The sequence below is a fragment of the Brachypodium distachyon genome, chromosome 2 (genome assembly GCF_000005505.3).
Source record: "Brachypodium distachyon strain Bd21 chromosome 2, Brachypodium_distachyon_v3.0, whole genome shotgun sequence".
NCBI lineage: Eukaryota > Viridiplantae > Streptophyta > Magnoliopsida > Poales > Poaceae > Brachypodium > Brachypodium distachyon.
The window spans coordinates 14,355,791-14,379,777 of record NC_016132.3 but is presented as its reverse complement, the minus strand read 5'-3'; the positions used below and the strand labels follow the sequence as shown (position 1 = coordinate 14,379,777).

At 46.8% G+C, this 23,987-nt stretch overlaps 3 protein-coding genes and 1 pseudogene across 6 annotated transcripts; 2 read left to right on the top strand and 2 right to left on the bottom strand.

Annotated features, from left to right (window-relative positions):
- Window positions 1-7,588: 7,588 nt before the first annotated feature.
- Window positions 7,589-10,606, bottom strand: LOC100843260. Its single transcript, XM_003567835.4, has 7 exons — window positions 10,439-10,606; window positions 8,989-9,137; window positions 8,768-8,830; window positions 8,588-8,635; window positions 8,427-8,483; window positions 8,018-8,075; window positions 7,589-7,935 (listed from the first exon to the last, which is right to left on the bottom strand). The coding sequence occupies exons 2-7, from the start codon at window positions 9,109-9,111 to the stop codon at window positions 7,859-7,861; spliced, it is 426 nt and encodes a 141-aa protein (XP_003567883.1). The 5' UTR covers window positions 9,112-9,137; window positions 10,439-10,606; the 3' UTR covers window positions 7,589-7,858.
- A 1,745-nt stretch (window positions 10,607-12,351) lies between these two features.
- Window positions 12,352-17,654, bottom strand: LOC100842956 (cold-regulated 413 inner membrane protein 1, chloroplastic). Of its 4 annotated transcripts, none has more exons than XM_024458985.1 (10): window positions 17,149-17,654; window positions 16,901-17,053; window positions 16,235-16,330; window positions 16,032-16,096; window positions 15,878-15,947; window positions 14,645-15,546; window positions 14,196-14,288; window positions 13,687-13,791; window positions 12,868-12,957; window positions 12,352-12,698 (listed from the first exon to the last, which is right to left on the bottom strand). In XM_024458985.1, exons 6-10 carry the CDS (start codon window positions 15,284-15,286, stop codon window positions 12,651-12,653), a joined length of 978 nt encoding a protein of 325 aa, XP_024314753.1. In that variant the 5' UTR covers window positions 15,287-15,546; window positions 15,878-15,947; window positions 16,032-16,096; window positions 16,235-16,330; window positions 16,901-17,053; window positions 17,149-17,654; the 3' UTR covers window positions 12,352-12,650. The 4 variants fall into 4 exon arrangements, with proteins under 4 accessions (XP_024314753.1, XP_024314755.1, XP_024314754.1 ...); XM_024458987.1 differs by having other exon boundaries at window positions 12,352-12,703; window positions 17,149-17,653; XM_024458986.1 differs by having other exon boundaries at window positions 12,352-12,625; window positions 17,149-17,653.
- A 903-nt stretch (window positions 17,655-18,557) lies between these two features.
- Window positions 18,558-19,581, top strand: LOC100841831 (chlorophyll a-b binding protein of LHCII type 1). Its single transcript, XM_010232713.3, has one exon. It carries the CDS (start codon window positions 18,642-18,644, stop codon window positions 19,431-19,433), a length of 792 nt encoding a protein of 263 aa, XP_010231015.1. The 5' UTR covers window positions 18,558-18,641; the 3' UTR covers window positions 19,434-19,581.
- Window positions 19,582-20,772: 1,191 nt separating this feature from the next.
- On the top strand, window positions 20,773-23,948 carry LOC100843559 (annotated as a pseudogene).
- Window positions 23,949-23,987: the final 39 nt, after the last annotated feature.

Below are 23,987 nucleotides of genomic sequence, written 5' to 3'. Positions count from 1 at the left end.
GTGCTATGATTTCCGAGTGGTTCGTCGAAGTCGATACAAGACTTTGCTTTGACGATTTTTATGAAACAACTGTTCCACCACATAGAAAAACATATCCAGTCTGAGACTTGGATGTATGCGGGTCCGACAAATACCCAGCATCGGCATAGCCTATCAAAGATAGGTCTTGATTTCTTCTATAAAATAGCACAAGATCTTTGGTCCCTTGCAGGTACCGAAAGACATTCTTAACACCTTTCCAATGCCTTTTGGTAGGTTCAGAGCTGTACCTAGCCAGCAAATTGACGGCGAACGCAATGTCCGGTCATGTACAATTCGTGAGGTACATGAGCGCTCCAATAGCACTCAGGTAAGGAAATTCTGAACTTCCTCCACCTTTTCTTTCAGACTGAAAGGGTTCGTGTCCTGCTGTAATGACCGCCCAATCATGGGAGTCTTTGAAGGATATGCCTTGTCAAATCCAAATCTTTCCAACACCTTTTGAGTGTAGGTAGACTGGTGCACTAGAATCCCATCATGGGAATGTTCCAGTTGCAAACCTAGACAGAACTTGGTTTTACTCAAATCTTTCATCTCAAATTCCGACTTCAAGTAGGAACTTGCTTCCTCAATATCCTCAGACGTACCGATGATATTCAAATCATCTACGTATACCGAGATTATACAGAATCCATCTTGGGATCGCCGTATAAATACACATGGGCAATCTTCATTGCTCGTTTAGCCCTTTTCATGTAGAAAATCGCTCAGGCGATTATACCACATTCTACCCCACTGTTTAAGTCCGTACAGTGACTTCCTGAGTTGAACATTGTATAGACCTCTGTTTGCTCTGTCTTGGTTCGGAACCGGAAGACCATCAGGTATCCTCGTATAAATGTCCGAATCCAAGTTACCATATAGTAAGCTATAACAACATCCATCAATTTCATTTTTAAGTCCATATCTAAAGGTAATTCCATCCATGACCGGGGAGTAGGTTTCCTCATAATCGACCTCAGGTCGTTGAGTAAACCCCTGAGCAACTAACCTTGCTTTGTACCGTACTACCTCATTATTTTCATTTCTCTTGCGGACAAATACCCACTTATAGCCGACAGGGCGTACGTGGAGAGGGGTTCGGCACACAGGTCCAAAAACCTCTCTTTTCTGTAGAGATAATAATTTGGTAGCTATTGCCTTCTGCCAATCTTTCCAATCCGACATCTTCTTACAATCAGCGAGCGAGTTAGGCTCGGGGTCAAGATCGATGATTGCGGCAATTTTCTTAGCAAAGTTTATGTCGACATTAGCAGTCGCTCGGTTTATTGGTTCTCCCATGTTAACATAATCTATGGCCATTTCGTCATGGGGCGCATCATGCGCATCCTCTGTCTCCATAGGATTTCCCATTCCTGGAGCAAGGTCCTTTAGTTTTTCTGCGCCGATGTGTGCGCTCACATCTCCGCTGGGTGCTTCCACTGTTAGAAGGTTAAAGTCCGGAATTTCTTGCGCTGGAGATTCCGTACTTGTGCCAAGTCTCAATTGGCTCCCCTCACTCTCTCGGGACTATTTAGTAACCGAGTGTGACAAATCCCCCTTGTCCTTTTTCGTCGGTGAAAGGACAATTCGATCCCTAAGTGTTTTGGTGTTAATGACAACATGACTCGTGGACTAACCGTGTGCTCGAGTGTTTCAGATTTGAGATCATATGGCACAAGACGGTTCGTTGCCTTCAAAAAGGAAAGAAGCGTAGCGGTGTTTAGCGGCTTTTTATTTATATTGAGTCGTAGGAACTCCGTACTATTAAGAGGGAGTCCACATGGGAAGGTAATGGGTGAATCCACTTCACGTACACAAACTACCATATTTGCACCCACATAAAGCCTACCCGTCCGAGAGAGAGCCACCCAAAGTCTAACTGTGTTGCCAGGTCTGTTCCAGGCCCGGAACTGCCGGCCTACCTCCAGTAGGGCGGAACTTCCACCCAACGTCTGGCCCACCTCCGTGATGCTACTGGAATTCATTTGTGTTTGGCGGAGGTTGGACAGGAACAAGGACGGAAGTTCCAGGGTACCGGAACTTCCGGTGTATGACCGGAACTTCCTCCCCTGCCAGACTTAGTGCATAACGGTTAGATTTCGGGACCCACATAAATAGTCATCCCCTACCTCAGGATGAACTTATCCGAAGCCCAACTCTTTCCACACCATTTCTAAAACTTTAAAGTGCTATATCTTCCTCCATAGAGCTACCCCCCTTGTTGATTCTTTGAGGATTGGATGAGGAGATCTAGATCTAGGGTTTCACCAAAGCAAAAAGTTGATTCCCCTTGTTTCCTTCGTGGATTTTGTTACTCTTGGGATTTTGGGATCCCTAGCCGAAAGGTGTCTCTTCAAGGCCTCCAATCTTGTGAGGAGGTGCTTGAGGATTCGGGAAGGAGCCTCCAATTAAGTTGTGAAGTTGTGCCCTTCTCCTTGTTTGTAACGGTTCGACGTTTGCCCTCAAGGAAGCCACCAGTGGAAATCACCTCACCTTTGTGGTGTTGTGAGAGCTCATCCCACCTTTGTGGTGTGGTGAGTTGGAGAATAGAGTGAGCCTTTGTGGCGCCTCTACCTTTGTGGTAGAGCACTCCTCCAAACGGAGATGTACACCGACCCCAATAGGTGAAACTCCGGTGAAATCTTCGTCTCCCCGTGTGGTATCATTCTTGCCCCTTTACTTACTCGCAAAGCTTAATTGTTTATCTTGTGCTTCGGTTATCAAGCAAGTTTTTATTGATTATCTATTGCTTGTGCTCGTGCTTTGGCTATTACATCATACTAAGGGTGTTCATCATTTAGACGTTTTAGTGAACCCATGTATTGATGCTTGTATCCTTAAAAGTGAAAAGAAAAAATAAAATTTGTTAGCCGCCTATTCACCCCCCCCCCCAGTCGACCATACCGATCTTTCAGTCGGGCGTCCCCGAGTACTTGGGATTTGAGGAACCAGATTTCTCGTCCTTTTAGGCCTTTGGACTCGAGCGGGTAGACCCATAGGATCCTTGGGTATCTCTACCCTTTCCGGTACATTGCGCGCAGTCACATGTGATTTTGTCACACTTCTCAAGTCACTAAAGTGATCAGGCAGTTGATTCGCTAAAGCATGCAAATCTATTATCTTTTGGACTTCTCTATGTGTCTCACTTGTGCGCGGGTCATTTGCGTGGATCCCCGTGGCTTGCCACGTCAATTCTCGGCTTTTCTCATCAAGAGGTTTATTTCCTCCCCCTAAAGTCGGGAAGAGATCCTCGTTAAAAATGCAGTCAGCAAATCGGGCCGTATGACAGTCTCTTGTCATGGGGTCTAGATACCTGATTATGGACACAGTCTCATAACCAACGTATATCCCCGACTTACGGAGCGGTCCCATTGCTGATCGCTGAGGGGCTGGTATCGGTACATATACCTGGCAACCGAACCTACGAAGGTGGGAAATTTTCGGTGCCGACCCTTGCGCTAGTTGGACAAGTGAATGGATGTTGTACGCCGTGGGTCTATAGTTGATGAGATTTGCGGCGTGCAACACTGCATGCCCCCAACACGTGGTTGGTAAATTACAACCCCGAAGGAGTGGTCTGGCAATGAATTTAATCCTCTTAATCAATGCCTCCGCTAGTCCATTTTGCGTATGGACATGCGGTACAGAGTGCTCAATCTTAATGGCAAGTGCCATACAATAATCATCGAACGCTTTTGAAGAAAATTCTCCAGCGTTGTCCATTCGAATAGACTTTATACGATGATCCGGAAAATTATTCCTCATTTGTATGATTTGCGACATCAACTTGGCAAAGGCATGGTTCCGTGTAGACAACAAATTAACACAGGACCATTTAGACGAAGTGTCTATGAGCACCATGAAGTATCGAAACGGCTCCGAAAGGGGCTGAATCGGACCACATATATCCCCTTGGATGCGTTCCAAAAACGCAGGGATTTCATCCCTCACTTTCAATGGTGATGGTCGAATGATTAATTTCCGCGTCGCGCATGCCGAGCACACGAAATCATCATGATTGGGGAAAATTTTAACATTCACCCCATGCCCATTTGAGTTGTTAATTATATTTCACATCATTCTAATACCCGGGTGGCCTAATCTATCATGCCATAAGCAAAATAGTTCAGAACTTCTAAATATAGTCTTTTGAAGAAAATTCTCCAGCGTTGTCCATTCGAATAGACTTTATACGACAATGTAGTGTACACGGGCGGCGCTACAACCTTAGTGTAGTAAAGCCCATTGTCGAATGAAGGGAATTTTTCAACAACGTGCTTACCGTGGGCATCGCGCTTTGTGATAAGTAGGCACTCTTTGCCATTATCATCATCGGTCTCCACATGGAGGCCGTTTGCGCGGATGTCCTTAAAACTCAAGAGAGTCCGAGTCGACTCTGAGTACAATAATGCTTCCTCAATGAGGAAAGTGGTTCCCATGGGGAGTATGATAGTGGCTCGTCCAGAGCCTACTATTTTTGACTCGCCCCCTACGATAGTCATTATACTCCTCGGAATCTTTTTAATGGACTCGAAATAATGAGTTTCTCTCAAGATGGTGTTTGTGGTACAACTATCCACAAGGCATGTTTCCTCCATTCGAGCGCCACGTGTTCTAAAATATAGCATCTAATTATTTTATGAAGCGAGGAAGTAGCAACATAATTAAGTAAATGCATTACATATTTCAGAACATAACAGGCCATCAGTATTAAATAAAGGAATTAATGGATGAACTCACAAATCATCCTAGCGTTGAAAGAACAAGTTTTGCTTGCTCAGAGCATATACAACCACCTCAGGTGATTTTATATCATAGAATCATCAAAATCAATTGACAAATGAATCATTAGGAGGGCCAAGTGCACTTGACGATGGTGTCCTCATCCTCCGCATATGTCACAGTTCGGCATGGCCTCATCCCATTATCAGCTATCACGGTAGCAATAGTCGGGAGAGACGTGTGTGAAAGCACACATAGCACAAACTCAACGGGGGTTGGCCAAGCTTAATAGAATCAGTTAGTGCTTCCATTTTGCGCCTCCCCCTCTGAGTTATAGCGAGGTTAAACCTCGCGCTATTACATAACCTGAAAATACTTATGACATGCGAGGATGAACAACACATGTGGAACCAGGACCATCTGGTAAAGCATAACACTTTCCCAACATGTATGTACTTGTCCAAAAGTACAAAGGGATGGTGCAATGCCTAAATGTTCTCCTCGCAGGGTGGTGGCGGTAGTCAACAAGACACCAAGCCGATCAACCTCCTCAAAAGCTACCAAGCTCCGAGAACAAATCCACATCCAAAAATCAAGTCCAACCATTTTAGGTCGGCTCCTCGAACTGCAGGTTTGTGATTCATATCATTAATGCGAAATTTTACGAGATTTCAACATATAATCTCGAGGTAACCTCATGTAACCCAGCGCATAAATGTGATAAAATGATATAGTTGTTCATAACAACGTTCCAATATTTAAAACATACGAGTTCATGTCTTACTTAATAATTAAAAGCAATAAAGCATATTTACAATTAATCAACAACGGTAAAACATGGTAATACAAGCATGTGCATAGAGATGGCAAGTTAAACGTTTCCTAAACATGAAAATTAGCCCCAAAAACACATTCCTGAAGCCATTTTGAGCCAAAATACGAGATTTCAGCCAAAACTGACAATTCCAAGGCCTTAGTCGCAAAACGCAGCACAGTAAACAATGCGCTTAATTACAGAAAGACCAAGGGCCGAAATGCAAATCTACCATCCCAGACCGAATCTGGCCCGCCCGCTCGCCTATTGGGCCGGTGGCCCAACTCCCTGCCTCGCCTGGCCCAGCCCAGCCGCGCCAGCCCTCATTAGGGTTTCTCCTTGGGTGGCGGCGGCGGCCTGTGCCCGCGACTGAGGCGGCATCAGTGGCGGCCTGCGCCCGCGCGCTCGTGCCCGCAAATGGAGCGACGGCGGCGGCCCCGCGCACGGGGGTTGTCGAGGCGCGGCGGCGGTGCCTGAGCGGCAGCCTGCGCACAAGGTGGGGACGGCGGCGGCGGCACGCGCTCGTGCCTGGCACGCTCCTGAGGCGGCCCGGGCGGTGCGCGCGTCCAGGGCCGGCAGCGCCAGCAGGGGTGCGCAGCGAGGCCTCGCACCAACGCGGCGGAGCCTGACGGCCACCGGTTCGATGGCATCGGGACTGCAGTGCACGCGGGGGCACGCGGCGACACACGCCCAAACATGTCTGGCGGCAGCGTTGGCGAGGCGCGATATCTAGCAGCGGCACTCAGCGGAGGTGCTCGTGGCCAGCGGCAGTTCCCGCACGGCCAGTGCTTGCAGCAGCCCGCGCACATCCAGAGGGCAGCGCTCGTGCATTGAAGCAGCTGGTGCGGCGTCGTGCGTGAGGTGACGACTTCGGAGCAGCGGCCAGGCCAGCGCCTAGGAGCAGCGCTCGACGGCGTGCTCCACTGCAGCGGCTCCATGGGGTGGCTTGGGACGGCTCGCGGCATGGAGCCTGCGGTGGCCGGCGGTGAGCACAACAGTGCGACACCGTCTCCCCATGGTTATGGTCAACAAGTCCCTCCTGCGGCGAGGATGATCGGCATTGGCCGGCGACTTGGTCGGCAACATCTCGCGAGGGAATTCCATACCGTGGGTAGAAAAATCCGAAAGATAATCTAATAGCAAAAACGGAATCGTAACACAAAGAGGAATCCATTTTTGCAATAAAATTTCGGATCCAATACCTCCGTGATTTATGTCGAGAGCCTGCGTGGAGTAGGCTCGATGAAGGCTGGGGGTAGAGACTCGTGCTGATAACGTGTTGTGCAACTCTTGCCGGCTGACCGGTCCTGAGGTTGCACACCAAGATCCTAATCAAACACGCACAATCATGAAGTACAGTAAAGTAGATGAACACCAAGTAGAGAGGAACATGAGCTCTTTATTAATTTCTGATCTCAAGTGTACGTACGAGGGGTAGCCTCCTCTTCTTTATATAGGCTCAATGAATAAGAGTCCACAACAAACTATTAGATGGAGAAATGAGTCAACAGGGGGATTGGTGGGGGTGCACGACTCGGTGGCCACCCCACCCCGTCGTTGGTTCCTCAACATGCTTGACCAGGGCGTGTCAAACTCCAGAGATTCATCCAGATTGGTGGCGATTAGCAATGCTTGATCCCCTCTCCAAAAATAAAAGAGCAATGCTTGCTCCAGTTTTTGTTTGATTCGATGATGGGACTGTGTTTCGAAAATTCGTCAAGGAACATGTTTGAAAATCAGCAATTTCGCAAAACTACGAGTCCAAAGACAACAAACTCCCATAGCGCCAAACTGAGTTACTCCTACATGATAACTCTTGAAATCCTATGAAATTCAAATATAATACGTAACCTACAGCAGTCGGGAAAACATCAATAGTTCAGATATTGCCAGGCACCCAGGTTTCGAACATCAGACATGAACCGTCTCAGCGCAGCACCAGAAGAAACAAGCACCGCAGGTTAGAAGAATCTGGTTCTACTCATCTTTTTTGTTTCAGGGAATCTGGTTCTACTCATCAGTAGTGGCACAAGGAAGAAACATCTCACAGGCTCACATTTTTATTTTGTCTGCGCAGACACTCAGTGCCACGAAAATGTTCCAAATTCCATCACAAATCGTTACAGGTACAAGACATGGAACAGCAGAACGCAGTAGACGCGGCATGTCTCCAATGCGGTTCAAAATTCAGCGAGCATTAAGGGGCATTAGAGTACTTATTACTACAGCCACAAAATGGCGCGGGCTTATCAAACGGCATGGTTCAGTTTGGGAAAAAACATGGAGCTACTCGTCATGTACTCATTCCTTGCTCTCGTCCTTGCCCTCGGTGGAATCCTGGTTCTGGCTCGTAGCCTCAGTGGGTGAATTGCCCCCCTCTGCAAGGCAAAAGTGACGCTTGAATCGATGACAAAATAAACATTTAGGATTTCTTGCTTGACATCTTGTAACATCAAGTACCTTCATTGTCAGCAGATGCATGAAGAAATCGACGTGAACGGGCTTGCTGTTGAGTAGGCTGTAACAAAATTGATAAAGATGTAAGCCAACAAATGAGTATGGTATAGCATAAGTTAACTTCATAACTATCACTACATTCGCCTACAAATGAGCCTCTTAAGCAAAAAAAAAAAAGACAACAATGAAGGGGACTTTTCATTTAAACTCAATCCAGTTTAAATACTGGGCCAAACAACAGAAAAAATATGGACATGAACTCTATTGATTATTAGAATGAAAAAACACCAAATACCCTAATCAAACAGCTAGCAGCTAATGCCATAGAAAAATTAAGTCTCTACGGTAGCAAAATACAAGGCAAGTACATTCTCATGAGTACCAAGCAATGAGGGAGAGTTTCAGTCAGTACCTGTAATTTTGGTCGAAGTGCTTCAAGTGGTCCTTTAGGTTTAGGATGTCCTCCTTGCTGCAGGAAACCAAGGATCAAGGGAGCAAGATTGTAGTGTAAGAGTTAACATTGCTTCCAAATATCAGTTTTACTTTTAGCTTTTCAAAATAACAGTACGATACCTTGCCCAGAGCCCAATCAGCAGAATCAAAATAAGCTCGCTCATGATCCTGATAGACATAATGCAGATGAAATTATATGGATATGGAGCTAAAAATAATTTAACTTCCCTTACTGCTTTATAAACAGATGATGAAATTGTATATATGGCAGAACGTAGTAATATACTAAGCCATTGATACCTTGGATATAAGTGGTGACTTTTTGGGCAGTACTCCACCATATTTTTTCTTGATTGCTGCCTCCTGCAAGTATCCGGTTAAGTTACATCGTGGTTATGGATATAATATTGGCAGTCTTAAAATGTAAGCTAAATTAGCAAAATAATACAAATGATAGCATGTAAGTATACATAAATGCTAAAGGATAAATAAACGTTACGATTGTTAACAAAAGATGATACCTCTTCCTGTGGTGAAGGCATATCAGTTCCTTTATTCTGGTTGGCAGTTTCTACTTTCACGTCTGAAACATCTCCTTCAGGCCTCACTTGACCAGCCATATCATCAGATGGCTTCCCCGACATACTGCACGAACAGATGCCCAAACAAGCTACAAGGAGATCAATTTCTTATCAGCTAACTAATCTCAAAGCCACCAAATATTTAGCATACATACACAGCAGTACATACATAAATTGGAGAGGAAATCTGAAACATATTCTGGAAAATATATTCACATTTGAACCATAATGTAGCAGTTATGATGAACATGTTAGCATAAGTAACTACTCCCTCCGTCCCATATTAAGTGACTTTCTATTACATGTATCTAGACGCTTTTTAGGCATAGATACATCCATATTTGGACAAATTTGAGTCATTTAATATGAAACGGAGGGAGTACTAGGGAACCAATGTAAAGGACATGCACAAAATTTATCTTTTGAAAAAGGGAGAGATGGATAGTGCACAAACCATTCATGGGTATCTCAATTGTTTATTTTTTGTGTGTGGAAAAAAGAACCAGATGCCAAGTTTACAGGCCCAGTTCTTTAACAGGTCTCAGAAGTATGTTCTAAGTCCTAACGTTGAACTTAACATTGGTTTGGTATATCTTACACCAAGATAGTAGGCCGGTCGGGTACTAAGAGTGGGACACATTGAAACTGAAAAGGTGGGAATCTTTTGGACAAGGCCATTGTTCTTAACAGTTCAGAGGACTGAATGAATGAAGATCAACATGTACTACTATATAAATGCCATAAATTGCTCCCAAGACTTCCAGGTACTCAATGTCAATGAATCCAGAAAGTATAAATACAGCACTGATGATTTACCACACTCTGGTAAAACAAAAATGCTAAATGACATAAGTACATAACAAGTCCAGTCACTTAAGATTTATGACGTACCACACAAACCCCATGAAAAAAACTGCAATATTGCATATACCGCGAAGAAAGAGTTTGTATATCACATACATGTTTTGAATTAGTTTGTTGGCACGCACGAGGTTTTCCAGTACATAAGTAACAAAGCCAAACTGAACTATTCAAATATCTCCACTTACGGAAATTTACGATAACCCAGATTGCACGCTCAGTAACAGGAAAGGAGATGTTGACCTTGCTAGAAAACACGGCTGTGAAGTACTACTATTCAATCCAACAATCCAACAATCCAGGTCAAATAACCAGGCAAAATTACACTCGATGTAACACAATAGTACTGGAACAGACGTCACGGGCGGAGGACCCAGTAGGGCGGCCCCGCCCTACCTTGATTTTCCCCTCAGTTACGAATTGGGGGAAGATTAAGGAGATGAAACGGGGAGCTAAAGGTGCGGGATCCGTTCGTGGGGTGATGGGAGGAGAAACGGCCGGGAGCGGAAGAATCGAAGGGGAGATCAACCTGCGGTGGACACGCCCGCGCGAGGAGGAAGACGGGCTGGGGCCGCTCGGCAGCGGGATGGAGAGGAAGGGGTGGCGGCGCTCGAGGAGGAAGACGACCGACGGAGCGAGGGGGCTGGGGCGCTCGGCACCGAGATGGGCAGAAGAGAGAGGGCGTGTCAAGGAAAATAAATTAGCTCTGTCTGGCCCATGTGCAAAAAAGACAGCCAGACAACTCGCATCTAAGTTTAAAAAAAAAAAACTCGCATCTGCCATTTCGATCTATAATTCTCAAATTTTCATACGATTTTAGAATGAACTTGTTTGGCACAGAATTAGGTATAAGAATTCAGTTTGAAATTTTATGAAATCACGCTATAACTAGCCTCAATTCAAGTCGGGTCAAATATTGTCGAAGACGATTGCGTGACGGTACTTATGGATCCACCACGCCATGAGCAAAATGATCGACGAGGTGACCTTTCGTGAGGCACTCAAGAAGTACCGCACAATCAAGTGCCACCATTTAACAAACACGTCTTCGCTACAGAGGGACCAGCAACGGATCAGATCGATAACAACACATCACGTAGAGGGTGCGCGTATCTGGTAAGGAAATGATCCATGGTAAATGACCGAGCCACAGGACCAACATGTTTTTTATACTATAAGCTATGTATTTTTGTACCTTGGTCCCCATACAAATTTTTCATGGCTCCGCCCCTATCCATGATGTAATGATTGGTCGCACAACAAGCACCTCAAGGCGTGTTGCCGCAGACATCTTGGCACCCTCTCAGTCATCCAACAATGTTCTAACAAGAGAGATAAATGAAAAACTTCACCCACTAGGAGCCCATGATTTCCAATTCAGCTTCGAGAGTTTGATGCCATAACTCCGTAAGAGGAGCCAGCAACAAGATCTGGAACATAACCAGAAGTCTGTTAATAAGGAGCTTACTCCCTCCGTCCCATAATATGAGGCACACACGCATCACTAGATTGTCAATTTAGCTAAATAAATATAAACTAAATAATAAAAAAATCATTAGAAAGTTCTTTTGATAAGGACTAATGGTGTTTTTTTTTGTTAAAAAACATACATATTTAATTAATTAAATTGAGAATCTAGTAATGCAAGAGTGCCTCATATATGGACGGAGGTTCCTGCTCCGTCGGTCAACTCACCCAACCAAGTAGTTATTCCTCGTAGCTCTCTATGCTCTAGACTGGCCCCACAAGGTCGCCAAACCAATATTGCTTCAAGCTAAGCACGCTGAACCGAGATGTTTTATTGAGACGAGATTCCAGAAAAGAAGATGCACCTTGTTAGCAAAGGTTTTCTATCAATCTATTGAGCTTGGGCGAGGATATCACAACCGAGGCCACACAAAAAACGAAGTGGGTCAATCCGCATCCTTCAGATCCAGCGGACCCATAGGCTCGTCACAGTCTTGGCGAGGTCCGTGACCCTATGCTAGAAGTTATTTTATACTCTCTTCGATCCATAATAAGTTAGTACAAAACCCAAGCGCCTATTATGGACTAGAGGGAGTAGAAAAGGTATACAAGTATGACAGAATCTAGACCAATTGCCCTGTGTTATCTGTCGGTAGCCAACGTTCTGCTGAGACCTGTTGACACCAAAATCTTGGTGCAAAATCCAACAATAAGATCAACAAACGGGAGCAAATATTAATCATAGAATAGCACTGAACACTAATAGACCAAAACTATACCATACATGAAGATCTGTCAGCCATGTCACAACTCACAAATCATTCTTGCTAGTTAAGTGCCCGTGCGTTGCAACGGAAAAATGAGCATTCTAGAACTTAACAAGAAGAATGACAAACATGAAAAATTGATGCATGGTCATCCTCATCAGATAAGGAGACACCACTGCTTATGAACATGTACATAGTCCAAGTCATATAATCAATAATTGTGACAATATGAGAGGAAAAAAAATACAATGGACCAATATACAATCCAAAATTCCACATGAACGATTATTATCGAAGAACTTGGCCATGGATCCTCTTCTCACAATTGTAAATATCACAAAGCATCCATGTTGGAGTACCGAAACAAGTCAAGACACTCGTGTTCTCCAACAAAATTATTGGAAAGAATGCAAAATTAAACACATCAAGACAACCGTCCATACCTCATCGAATATTTATTTTGTAATGCATGCTCTGGTGTCCTGTGTTAAGAGCAGGAAAGCAATATTATCTTCGCAACATAATGTGTAGTGTCCTTATGGTCTCCCTCAACATCTTCCCTTGAGAGATGTAAGAAAATCATAAATCATCTAATTACTACTGAAAAGTAAAATGTAGAATATACACAAAATCAGCCCATTCCCCTTACTCTTATATGCATCATGACTGAGTGATAAGAAATTGCATCGCTACGAAGAGATTATTATTTTTTGCCGATACTTACTCTCATCTTGAGAGGAAAAGAGACTTCTTTTTTCTGTTCTGTATCGAACCACAACATTTGAACTCTACGAAGATTGCCATAGCTCATAACCTGCAACACAAGAAGTATTTGTAGATGATAGATCTATGAACAGAAACAATTGGAGTGTCAATCTAACCATCAAACCTTGATACAATTTGCCTTAAACAATTTTGACTACAGGTAACCTAGGTAACCAGCTAAAGTCTTGGTCCTAATTAAGATGGATCGTTATGATAGCTCATCAAACTATTCTAATATATCTCAACTTATACAGATTGTACATAATTTTCAGATTGTTTAGCGAATTAAACTTAAAACATTTATAATAAACATTTCTCTCTAGTGGGTTTAGTTATCAGTATATTGGTGTTATTACGACAATATGGAAAACGGAGCACAGTAGGAGAACCATGTTTGTCTTTTCAACCTGGATGAAGTATATTTTTCATCTCCCAGTCAACATCCATGCCAAAAGAATCATGCAAAGCTGGTAAAAAAAAGGAATCATGCAAAGAGCAACTAAATGTAATACAGAAAAAAATCATCTGTTGATTCCTCAATTCGCTGCATCATCACAAAAGGAGACAAGCAAATGAATGCCAGGACGGACCGCAGATAGATCATTCAGTAGATGGGATACTTATTTAAGAGATATTCAACAGGATGCCTAACACTAAGATAATGTTCAATCTACAACAGTTGTTACCTTCTACTTTACCAAAAATCGAATAGAAAGTCATTTGATGAACAAAAAATAGTAAAGGAAAAACAAAAAGAGGGAGAAGGGAATGCACAGACCTCTTCAGAATTTGTAAAAATTGATAGCTCCTTCTCAATTAACTCGGCCACTGACTTCACATATTCATCTTCCCCGCATGGATGCCGTTGTATTAGAAGTTCAGGCTGTACAGTCAAAAGATGAGATTTCATATGACAAGTCAACTTACTTGACCAAATGCTTTGTTAACTTACTTGACCAGCATATGATGGGTCTAAAACAGAGCCAAATATCATATTTGTAATAGGATCAACAAGATCATATATAATCCCTCAAAAAAGAAAAACAAGATCATATATAACTTCAGCTGATGCATTCACCTGAAAGTGAATCAATAATACTGGATTCAGTTCACATATAACTTCACACATATATCCAATTGGATCAAAATGTATTAACTTTCAGGGAGCTATGAAAGCCAGCAATTTTCGATTCTCACTAACATGTAGGAAACAAACTTTGATGGTAGCTATGTATACCCACACACACTGTAGTTTATATGCAGAAAAAACACACACGTCAGGAATACCTCCACCAAAGTTATATCATTGCCTCCAGTGATAGACCAGACAATTCCTGTTGCTCTTTCAATGCCAATATCCAGTAGCAGAGACTTCAAGCTCTAGCATTAGCACATATAGGACAGACTAATAAAACAAGCAAAAGTGAAAGAGAAAACAATGATACAGATGCTATTGTTTGATTAAATAACCGGATGGAATTGACGCTAGTGAACCATTAGTAATCAGGAAAATACAAACATAAAAGGCATGAAAGAGATTGAAATATCAGTTAAAATCAGCCTAATGCCGATTTTTCTACTGGATTCCATAAAGCACAAAAGATTACAAAGAGCTAGAGTCTACAAAGAGCCAACAGAAGAAACCATTAAGACACACTCACACATACTTATCAAAGAATAGTGAAACAAAGATTTTTCTACACAAGAGGATGGGGAAGCAGTAATCGAGAACTCACCTTACCACACAATATTGATGCCTCCCACTTCGAAGCAGTCATCGCGGACGTCTCGAGCACCCTTGCCTCGGCTGGCGGCATCGGGCACTCGATGCGTTGAGAAGGGGGAGAGCAGGTGGCGTCACGGGGACGCGGCGCGGCGGAGGACGGCTCTCCCACGGCGGCAGCACAATGAGGAGGAGGCGGATCTCGGCCTGGCGGGCGGCAGCCTCGGCGCGCATCTCGGCCTCCTCCTCGCGCTCCTCGGCCTCGCGCGAGGAGAAGGTGGATCAGGGCGGGCCGTGTGCGAGGAGGTGGAGGTGGATCTGGGCGGGTGTGTGCGAGGAGGAGGAGGAGACAACGCTGGCAGAGAGAGATCGGGGCGGTGGCGGTGCGAGCAGAGGAGGAGCGCGAGGAGAGGCAGGTGGGTGGTGGCAGCGGCGCGCAGGGCAGGAGGAGCGGTGGCGCGTGGGCAGCGGGCTGGGCGAGACACGAGAACACGAAAGAGAAGAAACAAATCGGAGTTCGGACGGTGGCATAGAGACGTAATTTCTGTGAAGTTGGGACGACGTACGAGCCACCACGGACGCAACTGCAAGTTAAGTAGCAGTAAAGATTCTTATTACGATGAAACGGGCTTGGAAGTCTGTCAGGATGATGCATTACAAGGTTTTATTTATCTGCACTCCTGAGTACCTCCTGCTCCCCCTCCACACCTACAATGAGGGGCAGCGAACTCTTGCCAACTTGATCCAACTCAGAACAGCAGGATCACGTTGATAACTGTGACGCAGATGATGGCCAAGGTCGCAATTATCGATCCCTGATCAAAGGCTCTCCCCAAACCTCCGGCCCGGGTGAAGTGCTGAAAGGCAAGATACGCTGCTAGTGCCAGAGACACTATCGCACCACCTTGAGTTCCCCTGTACATGGAAAGTGAGCACATGAGCAAAAAGGTAAATGACAATTTTCAGAATCAGGACATAAACTGAAAACCTAAAATACTCTATGGAGTGGTTCCTGAATAGTCAGTTGGATGTACTTGCTGCTATTCACATATGACACAGTAGTGTACAGAAACATGATAGCGAGATGGTAACTCAAGTTAGTTTCATTGAGAACATCGATATATTAATACGAGTTATTAATAATGCCATGGTGATATTTTCATAGAATTCAATTTTGACAGATGCACTAGTTCTAGTGATGCTAAGATCTTATTTCCAAACAGTGCAATGTGATACTGTGATGTACCTCAGATTCATCATCTGGTAAGGAGCAACGTTCAGAAGCAGCATTGCTGATAATGGGAGCTCCAGTTCACCTGTGATAGTGATATGAAGGTATAAAGTAACTGTAAGCCTACACCATCTTGAACCTTTATATGATGAATCTTATTTTACACTACCTGGAATGGAGAAGAACAAGCGCACCAAAAGAGCAAGAAAAGCAGTCCACAGTCCATAGTCACTCCTAAAATTAGGAATTGATGCCATAGAATAAGTAGGCCCTCAAGACAGTGTTCTTATTTTAAAACGAACAAACATCAATGAGAAACAAAGAGAAGGAAAAGGTATAGATAATTCTCTGCACCAAATAGCAGCATCTTACTTGATCCATGAGACCACACTGCTAGGTGCTTGAAGAGCAAACAGGGGCACGAGGAAAGATTTGTGTATGCCTGTGCCTTTAGCAAGCAAGAGCACCCTGCAAAAAGAACAATCATTAAATCATTAAAGGGTACTGGGAGTTTAACACTGTATTTACGTGGCGATCTAAATCATTTCACTTCACTGAAAACCCAAATAAACTGCACAGCACAACTTTTCACCAGGCAGCAGCACTAGCTGAGTTTGCAGAAAGTACTTTGTGTTGTGTTCAACTTTACATGCCTATTCATCCTCAAGAAGAAAACAAGTAGTGGTGCTATTTCAAGTCACGACATCGACAGCTACAGAAGAAAGATTACCTTGGTGCTCTGCATTCATATATTTTTGCATCGCATGATGTCCTTTTTACTCGCTATATAGAAAGATTAGCAGCGCGTGATCATTGATCAAGAAAAGTAAGTAGTACTCCAATTGTCGCTGTAGCGTGCCATGAAATTTTTGAGCAAGCGACATCAACAGACCGCAGAATCTATAACGAGGATCCCGCATTTTACAGTCGGATGCTAGCAGTTAGCCACGGTCCTCGCAGGCAAAAGAGCGAACAGTTGCCGAGCTGGTGAACCCAAAAAGGCAGAGTACTTTTGAGTGAGGGAGGGGGGGCACTCACGCGGTGGCCGCGGCGGAGACCCAGTGCATGGTGGTCGGGCTGAGGTACGCCGACGACGCGCGGCACACGGCGGCGGACCCCCGGCGCCCCGCGCCCGCGCCCGTGATCATCATGCCCGGCGGCTGCGGCTTCAGCGGCAGCGAAGCGCATCCCCTGCATACATACAGTCACGCATCACCATGAGCACGAGGCCGATTACGCGGGCGTCAGTGCAGGCGCGAAACCCGGGCGAGGACAGAGGAACCCACCTGAGCGCGCCCGTCCGCAAGGCGGCGGCGGCGGTGGCGAGGACCGGGGAGGGTGAGGGGCGACGGGCGGCATTCCCGGCGGGCAGCGGCACCCGCGGCGGGAGCACGGGCGCTGACGAGGGGAGAGCGAGGCGCAGCGACATGGACATGGTAGCAGCGGGGACGGGCGGCGTTGGTGCTTGGTGGTGGCCGGCTGGCTGGCTGAGCTCTGGAAGACGAAGTTGGTTGGACTGTTTTGGCGTTCCGGAAGGGACTGGGTTGTGACAGCGAGAGAAGCGATGGGACAAGCGAGGCGACGAAGATAATTGAGTCGGGCCGGGAGTACTCGGGAGTGCGTGTGGGCAAGCAAAAGCCGGATCACGAGGGGGCGCACGTTCCCGCCCGGGAACCAACGGACGGAACGGCGGGAAGGGCGTTGCCTGCCGACTGCCGTGCCGTGCGGTGGCCGCCTTGCTGCCCTTGCGTGATCTGGAATTCTCAAGAGCTCGGGCGCGTGTGATTCCTTTGGATCTGAGCTGTGGGAAAGGTGGGCCTCGGAAAGTAAACGGACGGACGATGTTGCTTGCTATAGCGTGCAGGGCCCGGGCGGCTCCGCTCCGTGGGTTCCTTTTTGGGCTTTGGTTGTACCGCAGGCCCAGGTCGATCGGTACCGTGGGTTTTTCGTTTTGGTTTTGCGGTGATCCGGTGGGAGCAGCTAGAGTCCAATGTCTGCACGATGGACTCATCTGAGGACTTTTTTTTTCCTTTGACTAGACGGTTTGAGGACGGGGCGACGGGCTGCTGCGTATCTGGAGATAACGAGCCGCACTCTACCTGCTTCCGGCCCACTCTGAAAGGCTGCGCAACCCAGTACAATGAGGCCCATGGCTGCTTGAGCGCGGAGGCATGCCTCCTCGTGGTTTCACTAGGCCCAAAACTGACGCCGTCTCAAGCCTGCACCCTCCAGTCCCAGTCTCCAGTAGCTGGCACTACGCAGTTTCGGTTCAGAAGCAGAAGCACACGAATTTCATTTCTACAGGTTCTTACCGACATCCACGCACGATACGGTGAGGACCAAGAAAATACAGTGAAAACAACAACTGCTAAACATACACGACACAAGACGAGGCGATCAATCCCCTTCACGACGTTTCCGTTTTTTAACAGCTTCTGACGGCTAAAACAGCAACTTCCAGTCCGAGTAAAAAATATCAGCGACATCAATATCCTCAGCCACGAGAAAATCAACGGCACCCAATAGCCCCTCTCCACATGGCAAGTCTGAGCTATCTCCACCGGCTTGAGGCTCTCGCTGCGCCAACTGTGCCGATATCTCCACTCCACCAATGGCATCCCAGCTTCAGATTTTTCTAGCCATCTCTCTCATCATCTTCCCTTCTCTGTACCCACAGAGCACCGTTAAATAGCTACCTCCTCTGCCCATCTCAAACCATCTCCACGCACACCAGAGCCAGCCTCACACTCTTAGGAGAGCACGGTACAGCAGTACATCAATGGCGACCGCCACCATGGCCCTCTCCTCCTCGACCTTCGCCGGGAAGGCGGTGAAGAACCTGCCGGCGCTCGGAGAGGCCCGCATCACCATGCGCAAGACCGTTGCCAAGGCCAAGCCGGTCTCCTCAGGCAGCCCGTGGTACGGCTCCGACCGCGTGTTGTACCTCGGCCCGCTCTCCGGCGAACCCCCGAGCTACCTGACCGGTGAGTTCCCCGGCGATTACGGGTGGGACACCGCCGGGCTCTCGGCTGACCCCGAGACCTTCGCCAAGAACCGGGAGCTGGAGGTGATCCACTGCAGGTGGGCCATGCTCGGCGCGCTCGGTTGCGTCTTCCCCGAGCTGCTTGCCCGCAACGGCGTCAAGTTTGGCGAGGCCGTCTGGTTCAAGGCCGGCTCCCAGATCTTCAGCGAGGGCGGCCTCGACTACCTTGGCAACCCGAGCCTCGTCCATGCCCAGAGCATCCTCGCCATCTGGGCTTGCCAGGTCGTGCTCATGGGCGCCGTCGAGGGGTACCGTGTTGCTGGTGGTCCGCTCGGTGAGATCGTCGACCCTCTCTACCCCGGCGGCAGCTTCGACCCCCTTGGCTTGGCTGACGACCCTGAGGCGTTCGCTGAGCTCAAGGTGAAGGAGATCAAGAACGGCCGCCTCGCCATGTTCTCCATGTTCGGCTTCTTCGTTCAGGCCATCGTCACCGGCAAGGGTCCCCTTGAGAACCTCGCTGACCACCTTGCCGACCCCGTCAACAACAACGCGTGGGCCTTTGCCACCAACTTCGTTCCCGGCAAGTAAGGTGTCAATGAGAGGCACATGTGTATATGCAAATCGACTATGCTCGCGACCAAGTGTGTGTAGCTGGTTTCACTTGTACTACCACGATGATGATGTAAATTAATTACGAGGATCTTATGAACAAAAGATTGTCAGATTTTGAAGTAGACACTTTGTGATGTCCCCCAATGTTTTATCAGAGCAATACATACTCTCGTGGAAGTGAACAAACTTACCGTAAAAATGACGTGTACCGCATTCCTTTTTCAGGGATGGATATTCCAGAACTAACTACAAAATCTAGAAATACCCAGGCCAATGAAAAGGACATAAAAGAATTTTGATGGGATTAGGTGATTTGGTCGATAAGAAAGATCCCAATTAACAAGGAAGTATATACAAAAATAACAATCTTAGTCATACTAATTTTGCAGGGCACGCATGGGGCTGCTTCCCGGATATAGAATACAGAAACTCAGAGGCAACAATTAGAGCATCATATCTGTGATCACAAGATCTATCTGTCATCTTTTCTGCACGCCAAAATAAAAATGATGTTTTTATTATACAAGCAAAGATTAAAAACAATCATCTAAATTACTCAAACCCAATAACCTCGCGTAACAATGTTCCCCATTCCGCTGACTTTTATTTTCATTAATTATGAAATAATTTCTTTCCTCACACGTTCATAAAAGAGTGAATTCTATTTTTTGACCCCTCAATTTATGTTTCTTACAGCTTTGGTTTCATTTAGTGTGATTTCTTTTTTGACCCCATTTAGCAAAAGTTCAGTCACTAATGATCCCACTAAAGCTTTTAACCCGAATCCTTTTGTTCTTACAGGTGGATCGTGCCATCTGGTTTCACCCCGTCACGGTCAATACTATAAAAGCACGGATTATATAAAGTTACTATGTACATGAGCAAAGGCTAAATTATGGCCCCACGACTGGCTAATTCATTTTTAACTCCATATGTGGACAATACATGTTGATCGAGCATGTTTACTATCAGTTTACCAACAAAAAACTTCTTTTGACTATTACCTTCGGAGGAAGCAAATTAACACTTATTAGTTGTACAACAAATTGTAAGTGCACATGCAGAATCCTCAATAACTGATTAAACTCAATAACTTATTAGTTGTACAACAAATTGTAGTGCACATGCAGAATCCCCAAGCCCTACCCACGACTATATCCCATCCCCTTGAGGATGTCCCTGCGCCAACTGTACCCGGATGGCCGCTGCACCAATGAGATGGTGGCATCAGATTTCTCAGGCTGTGTCTCTCTTGCCAGCACAGATCAATTCCCTCTGTCTTCTCTTCTCACTTCTTTAAGTAGCTCCCTCCTCCTCCCTTCTGAATCCATCTTCAGTCCTTCACACTCACAGAATACTATTAGAAGCATAGAGTTCGACCACCACCGTTTTAAGAGCTAGCGCAATGGCAGCCACTACCATGTCTCTCTCTTCTTCGGCCTTCGCTGGCAAGACGGTGAAGAACATGCCGTCATCGACTCTCTTCGGTGAGGCCGGGGCACCATGCGCAAGACCGCCGCCAAGGCCAAGCCAATCTCCTCGAGCAGCCCGTGGTACGGCTCCGACCGTGTGCTGTACCTCGGCCCGCTCTCTGGCGAGCCCCCGAGTTACCTAACCGGTGAGTTTCCCGGCGACTATGGGTGGGACACCGCCGGGCTCTCAGCGGACCCCGAGACCTTTGCCAAGAACCGCGAGCTTGAGGTGATCCACTGTCGTTGGGCCATGCTTGGCGCGCTCGGTTGCGTCTTCCCTGAGCTTCTCGCCCGCAATGGTGTTCAGTTCGGCGAGGCCGTCTGGTTCAAGGCCGGCTCTCAGATCTTCACTGAGGGGGGGCCTTGACTACCTCGGCAACCCGAGCCTCGTCCATGCCCAGAGCATCCTCGCCATTTGGGCCTGCCAGGTCGTTCTCATGGGCGCCGTCGAGGGATACCGTGTTGCCAGTGGCCCGCTCGGCGAGATCGTTGACCCTCTCTACCCCGGCGGCAGCTTTGACCCACTCGGCCTTGCCGACGACCCCGAGGCATTCGCAGAGCTCAAGGTGAAGGAGATCAAGAATGGCCGTCTCGCCATGTTCTCCATGTTCGGCTTCTTTGTACAGGCCATTGTCACCGGCAAGGGCCCACTTGAGAACCTCGCCGACCACCTTGCTGACCCTGTCAACAACAATGCGTGGGCCTTCGCCACCAACTTCGTCCCCGGCAAGTAGTCAACGAGATCGACCATGCAACTATGAAGTGTGGATAGCTGGTGTGATTTGTACTACCATGATGATGATGTATACAACGAGGATCTCATGAAAAAGATTGTTTGATTCGAAGGCCACTTTACTCTCTGATATTCTGCATCTAGCCATTTGGTATTTTATCAGAACAATACTCTCTGACGTATGTTTTGCACTTATTGTAACCAATGACATGTGCTTACCAATCGCATACAAAACTGAGCACGCCGCCAATTGTCGGATATAGAATACATAAACTCAGAGTTAAAAACTAGAGGATCATGTCTATTACCACAAGATCTACCCACCAGCTTTTCGACATGTGTATATATGAAAACGAGGCCCTCATTAAGAGGTCACTTTCACTAATTGGTCGTTTACCATGAAACAAACTAAGAATGGAAAGAATCATCGTATCAAAAATATCCTGAATTACCAACCCAATAATCTCCTTGAACAATTACAGTCTCATATCCCTGAATCATTTCCATTAACTTATTGCGTCATACTAATCATGAGGAAGAGAGAAATTAAAAATAGGTATTCCACAGAAAACGTCAAAAGACAATGACCACAAAGCAATAATGAATAAGCAGTAATACTTAATGTACTGTTCACCGTAATGTTGTTGTCGGTGTCATTTTTCTTCAGTAAGTTCAGTAACTGAATAAACAGGCATCTGGCACGTGTTTGTTCGTGTCTTGCGGTCTTGCCTGAGTCACTACTTGTTAGTCAGCTGCTTTAGTGCGCCGCCTTTGACTGCTTCGTGGGATGGCACGAATCAAGCGTCAATGGCGGCATGACCAGGACACGATCAACACCGTGGGATGGCACGTCAGTAAGACTCGTTCTGTCTGGTATTTTCATTTTCATTTAGGCGTCAGTTAGCTAGTACAGGCCAAGTTTACAGAGTCTGTATAAGAAGCAAATAAAGCGGATCAGAATAGCTATGACAGTTTATGCAGCGCAAATCACTTGTGTCCCTGTGCGATTGTTCATCAAACTCAGCCCAATCACACATCTCCACGGGGACTCCTCTTAGCCCTACCCACAACTTTATCGTATATCCACATGAGGCCCTTGCTGCGCCAACTGTGCACCAATGGCAACGCAGCTTCAGATTTTTCAGGCTCTCTCCCCCTTGCCAGCACCGTACCGGGCAATCCCCTCCGTTCTTTCTCACTCCTTTAACTAGCTCCATCCTCCTCTCTTCTGATACCATCTCCAGTTCTTCACACTCATCCAATACTATTGGAGAGCACGGAGGTCAGCAACCACCGGTCTTAAAAGCAAGTGCAATGGCGGCCACCACCATGTCTCTTTCTTCCTCGGCCTTTGCCGGCAATACGGTGAAGAACCTGCCGTCGGCAGCTCTCTTCGGCGAGGCCCGGGTCACCATGCGGAAGACCGCTGCCAAGGCCAAGCCGGTGTCCTCGGGTAGCCCGTGGTACGGCTCTGACCGCGTGTTGTACCTCGGCCCGCTCTCTGACGAGCCCCCGAGCTACCTGACCGGTGAGTTTCCTGGTGACTACGGGTGGGACACCGCCGGGCTCTCGGCTGATCTTGAGACCCTGATCTTGAGACCTTTGCCAAGAACAGGGAGTTGGAGGTGATCCATTCCCGCTGGGCCATGCTTGGTGCCCTCGGTTGTGTCTTCCCTGAGCTTCTCGCTCACAATGGCGTGAAGTTCGGCGAGGCCGTCTGGTTCAAGGCCGGCTCCTAGATCTTCAGTGAGGGTGGCCTTGACTACCTCGGCAACCCGAGCCTTGTCCATGCGCAGAGCATCCTGGCCATATGGGCTTGCCAGGTTGTGCTCATGGGCACCGTTGAGGGATACCGTGTTGCCGGTGGCCCGCTTGGTGAGATCGTTGACCCTCTCTACCCCGGCAGTAGCTTCGACCCACTCGGCTTGGCTGATGACCTAGAGGCATTCGCCGAGCTCAAGGTAAAGGAGCTCAAGAATGGCCGCCTTGCTGTTTTCCATGTTCGGCTTCTTCGTACAGGCCATCGTCACAGGCAAAGGCCTGCTCGAGAACCTCGCTGACCACCTTGCTGACCCCGTCAACAACAACCCCTGGGCCTTCGCCACCAATTTCATTCCTGGCAAATAGGCCGTCATCGAGAGCCACACCTAGGAGCTGTGGGTGGCTTTGAGATCAACCATGCTCGCCATGAAGTGTGTAGTTGGTTTCAATTGTACTACCACGAGATGTGAATTACAAGGATCGTATGAAAAAATTTGATCGATTTTGAAGAAGGCCACTTTGTGATGTCGTGCATCTATTGCGCACAAATGCTACACCAATCAG

Excerpts from the sequence above, each read along its gene's own strand:
- LOC100843260 (XM_003567835.4), bottom strand. The coding sequence starts at position 9,111 with ATGTCGGGGAAGCCATCTGATGATATGGCTGGTCAAGTGAGGCCTGAA. Across the intron at positions 8,831-8,988 it reads TGCCTTCACCACAGGAAGAG|GAGGCAGCAATCAAGAAAAA; the intron begins GTATCATCTTTT and ends GGATACTTGCAG. Across the intron at positions 7,936-8,017 it reads TGCATCTGCTGACAATGAAG|AGGGGGGCAATTCACCCACT; the intron begins GTACTTGATGTT and ends TTTGCCTTGCAG.
- LOC100842956 (XM_024458985.1), bottom strand. The coding sequence starts at position 15,286 with ATGCATCATCCTGACAGACTTCCAAGCCCGTTTCATCGTAATAAGAAT. Across the intron at positions 12,958-13,686 it reads TTTTTACAAATTCTGAAGAG|GTTATGAGCTATGGCAATCT; the intron begins GTCTGTGCATTC and ends CTTGTGTTGCAG. Across the intron at positions 12,699-12,867 it reads CTTTTCCTCTCAAGATGAGA|ATGTTGAGGGAGACCATAAG; the intron begins GTAAGTATCGGC and ends TCTCAAGGGAAG.
- LOC100841831 (XM_010232713.3), top strand. The coding sequence starts at position 18,642 with ATGGCGACCGCCACCATGGCCCTCTCCTCCTCGACCTTCGCCGGGAAG.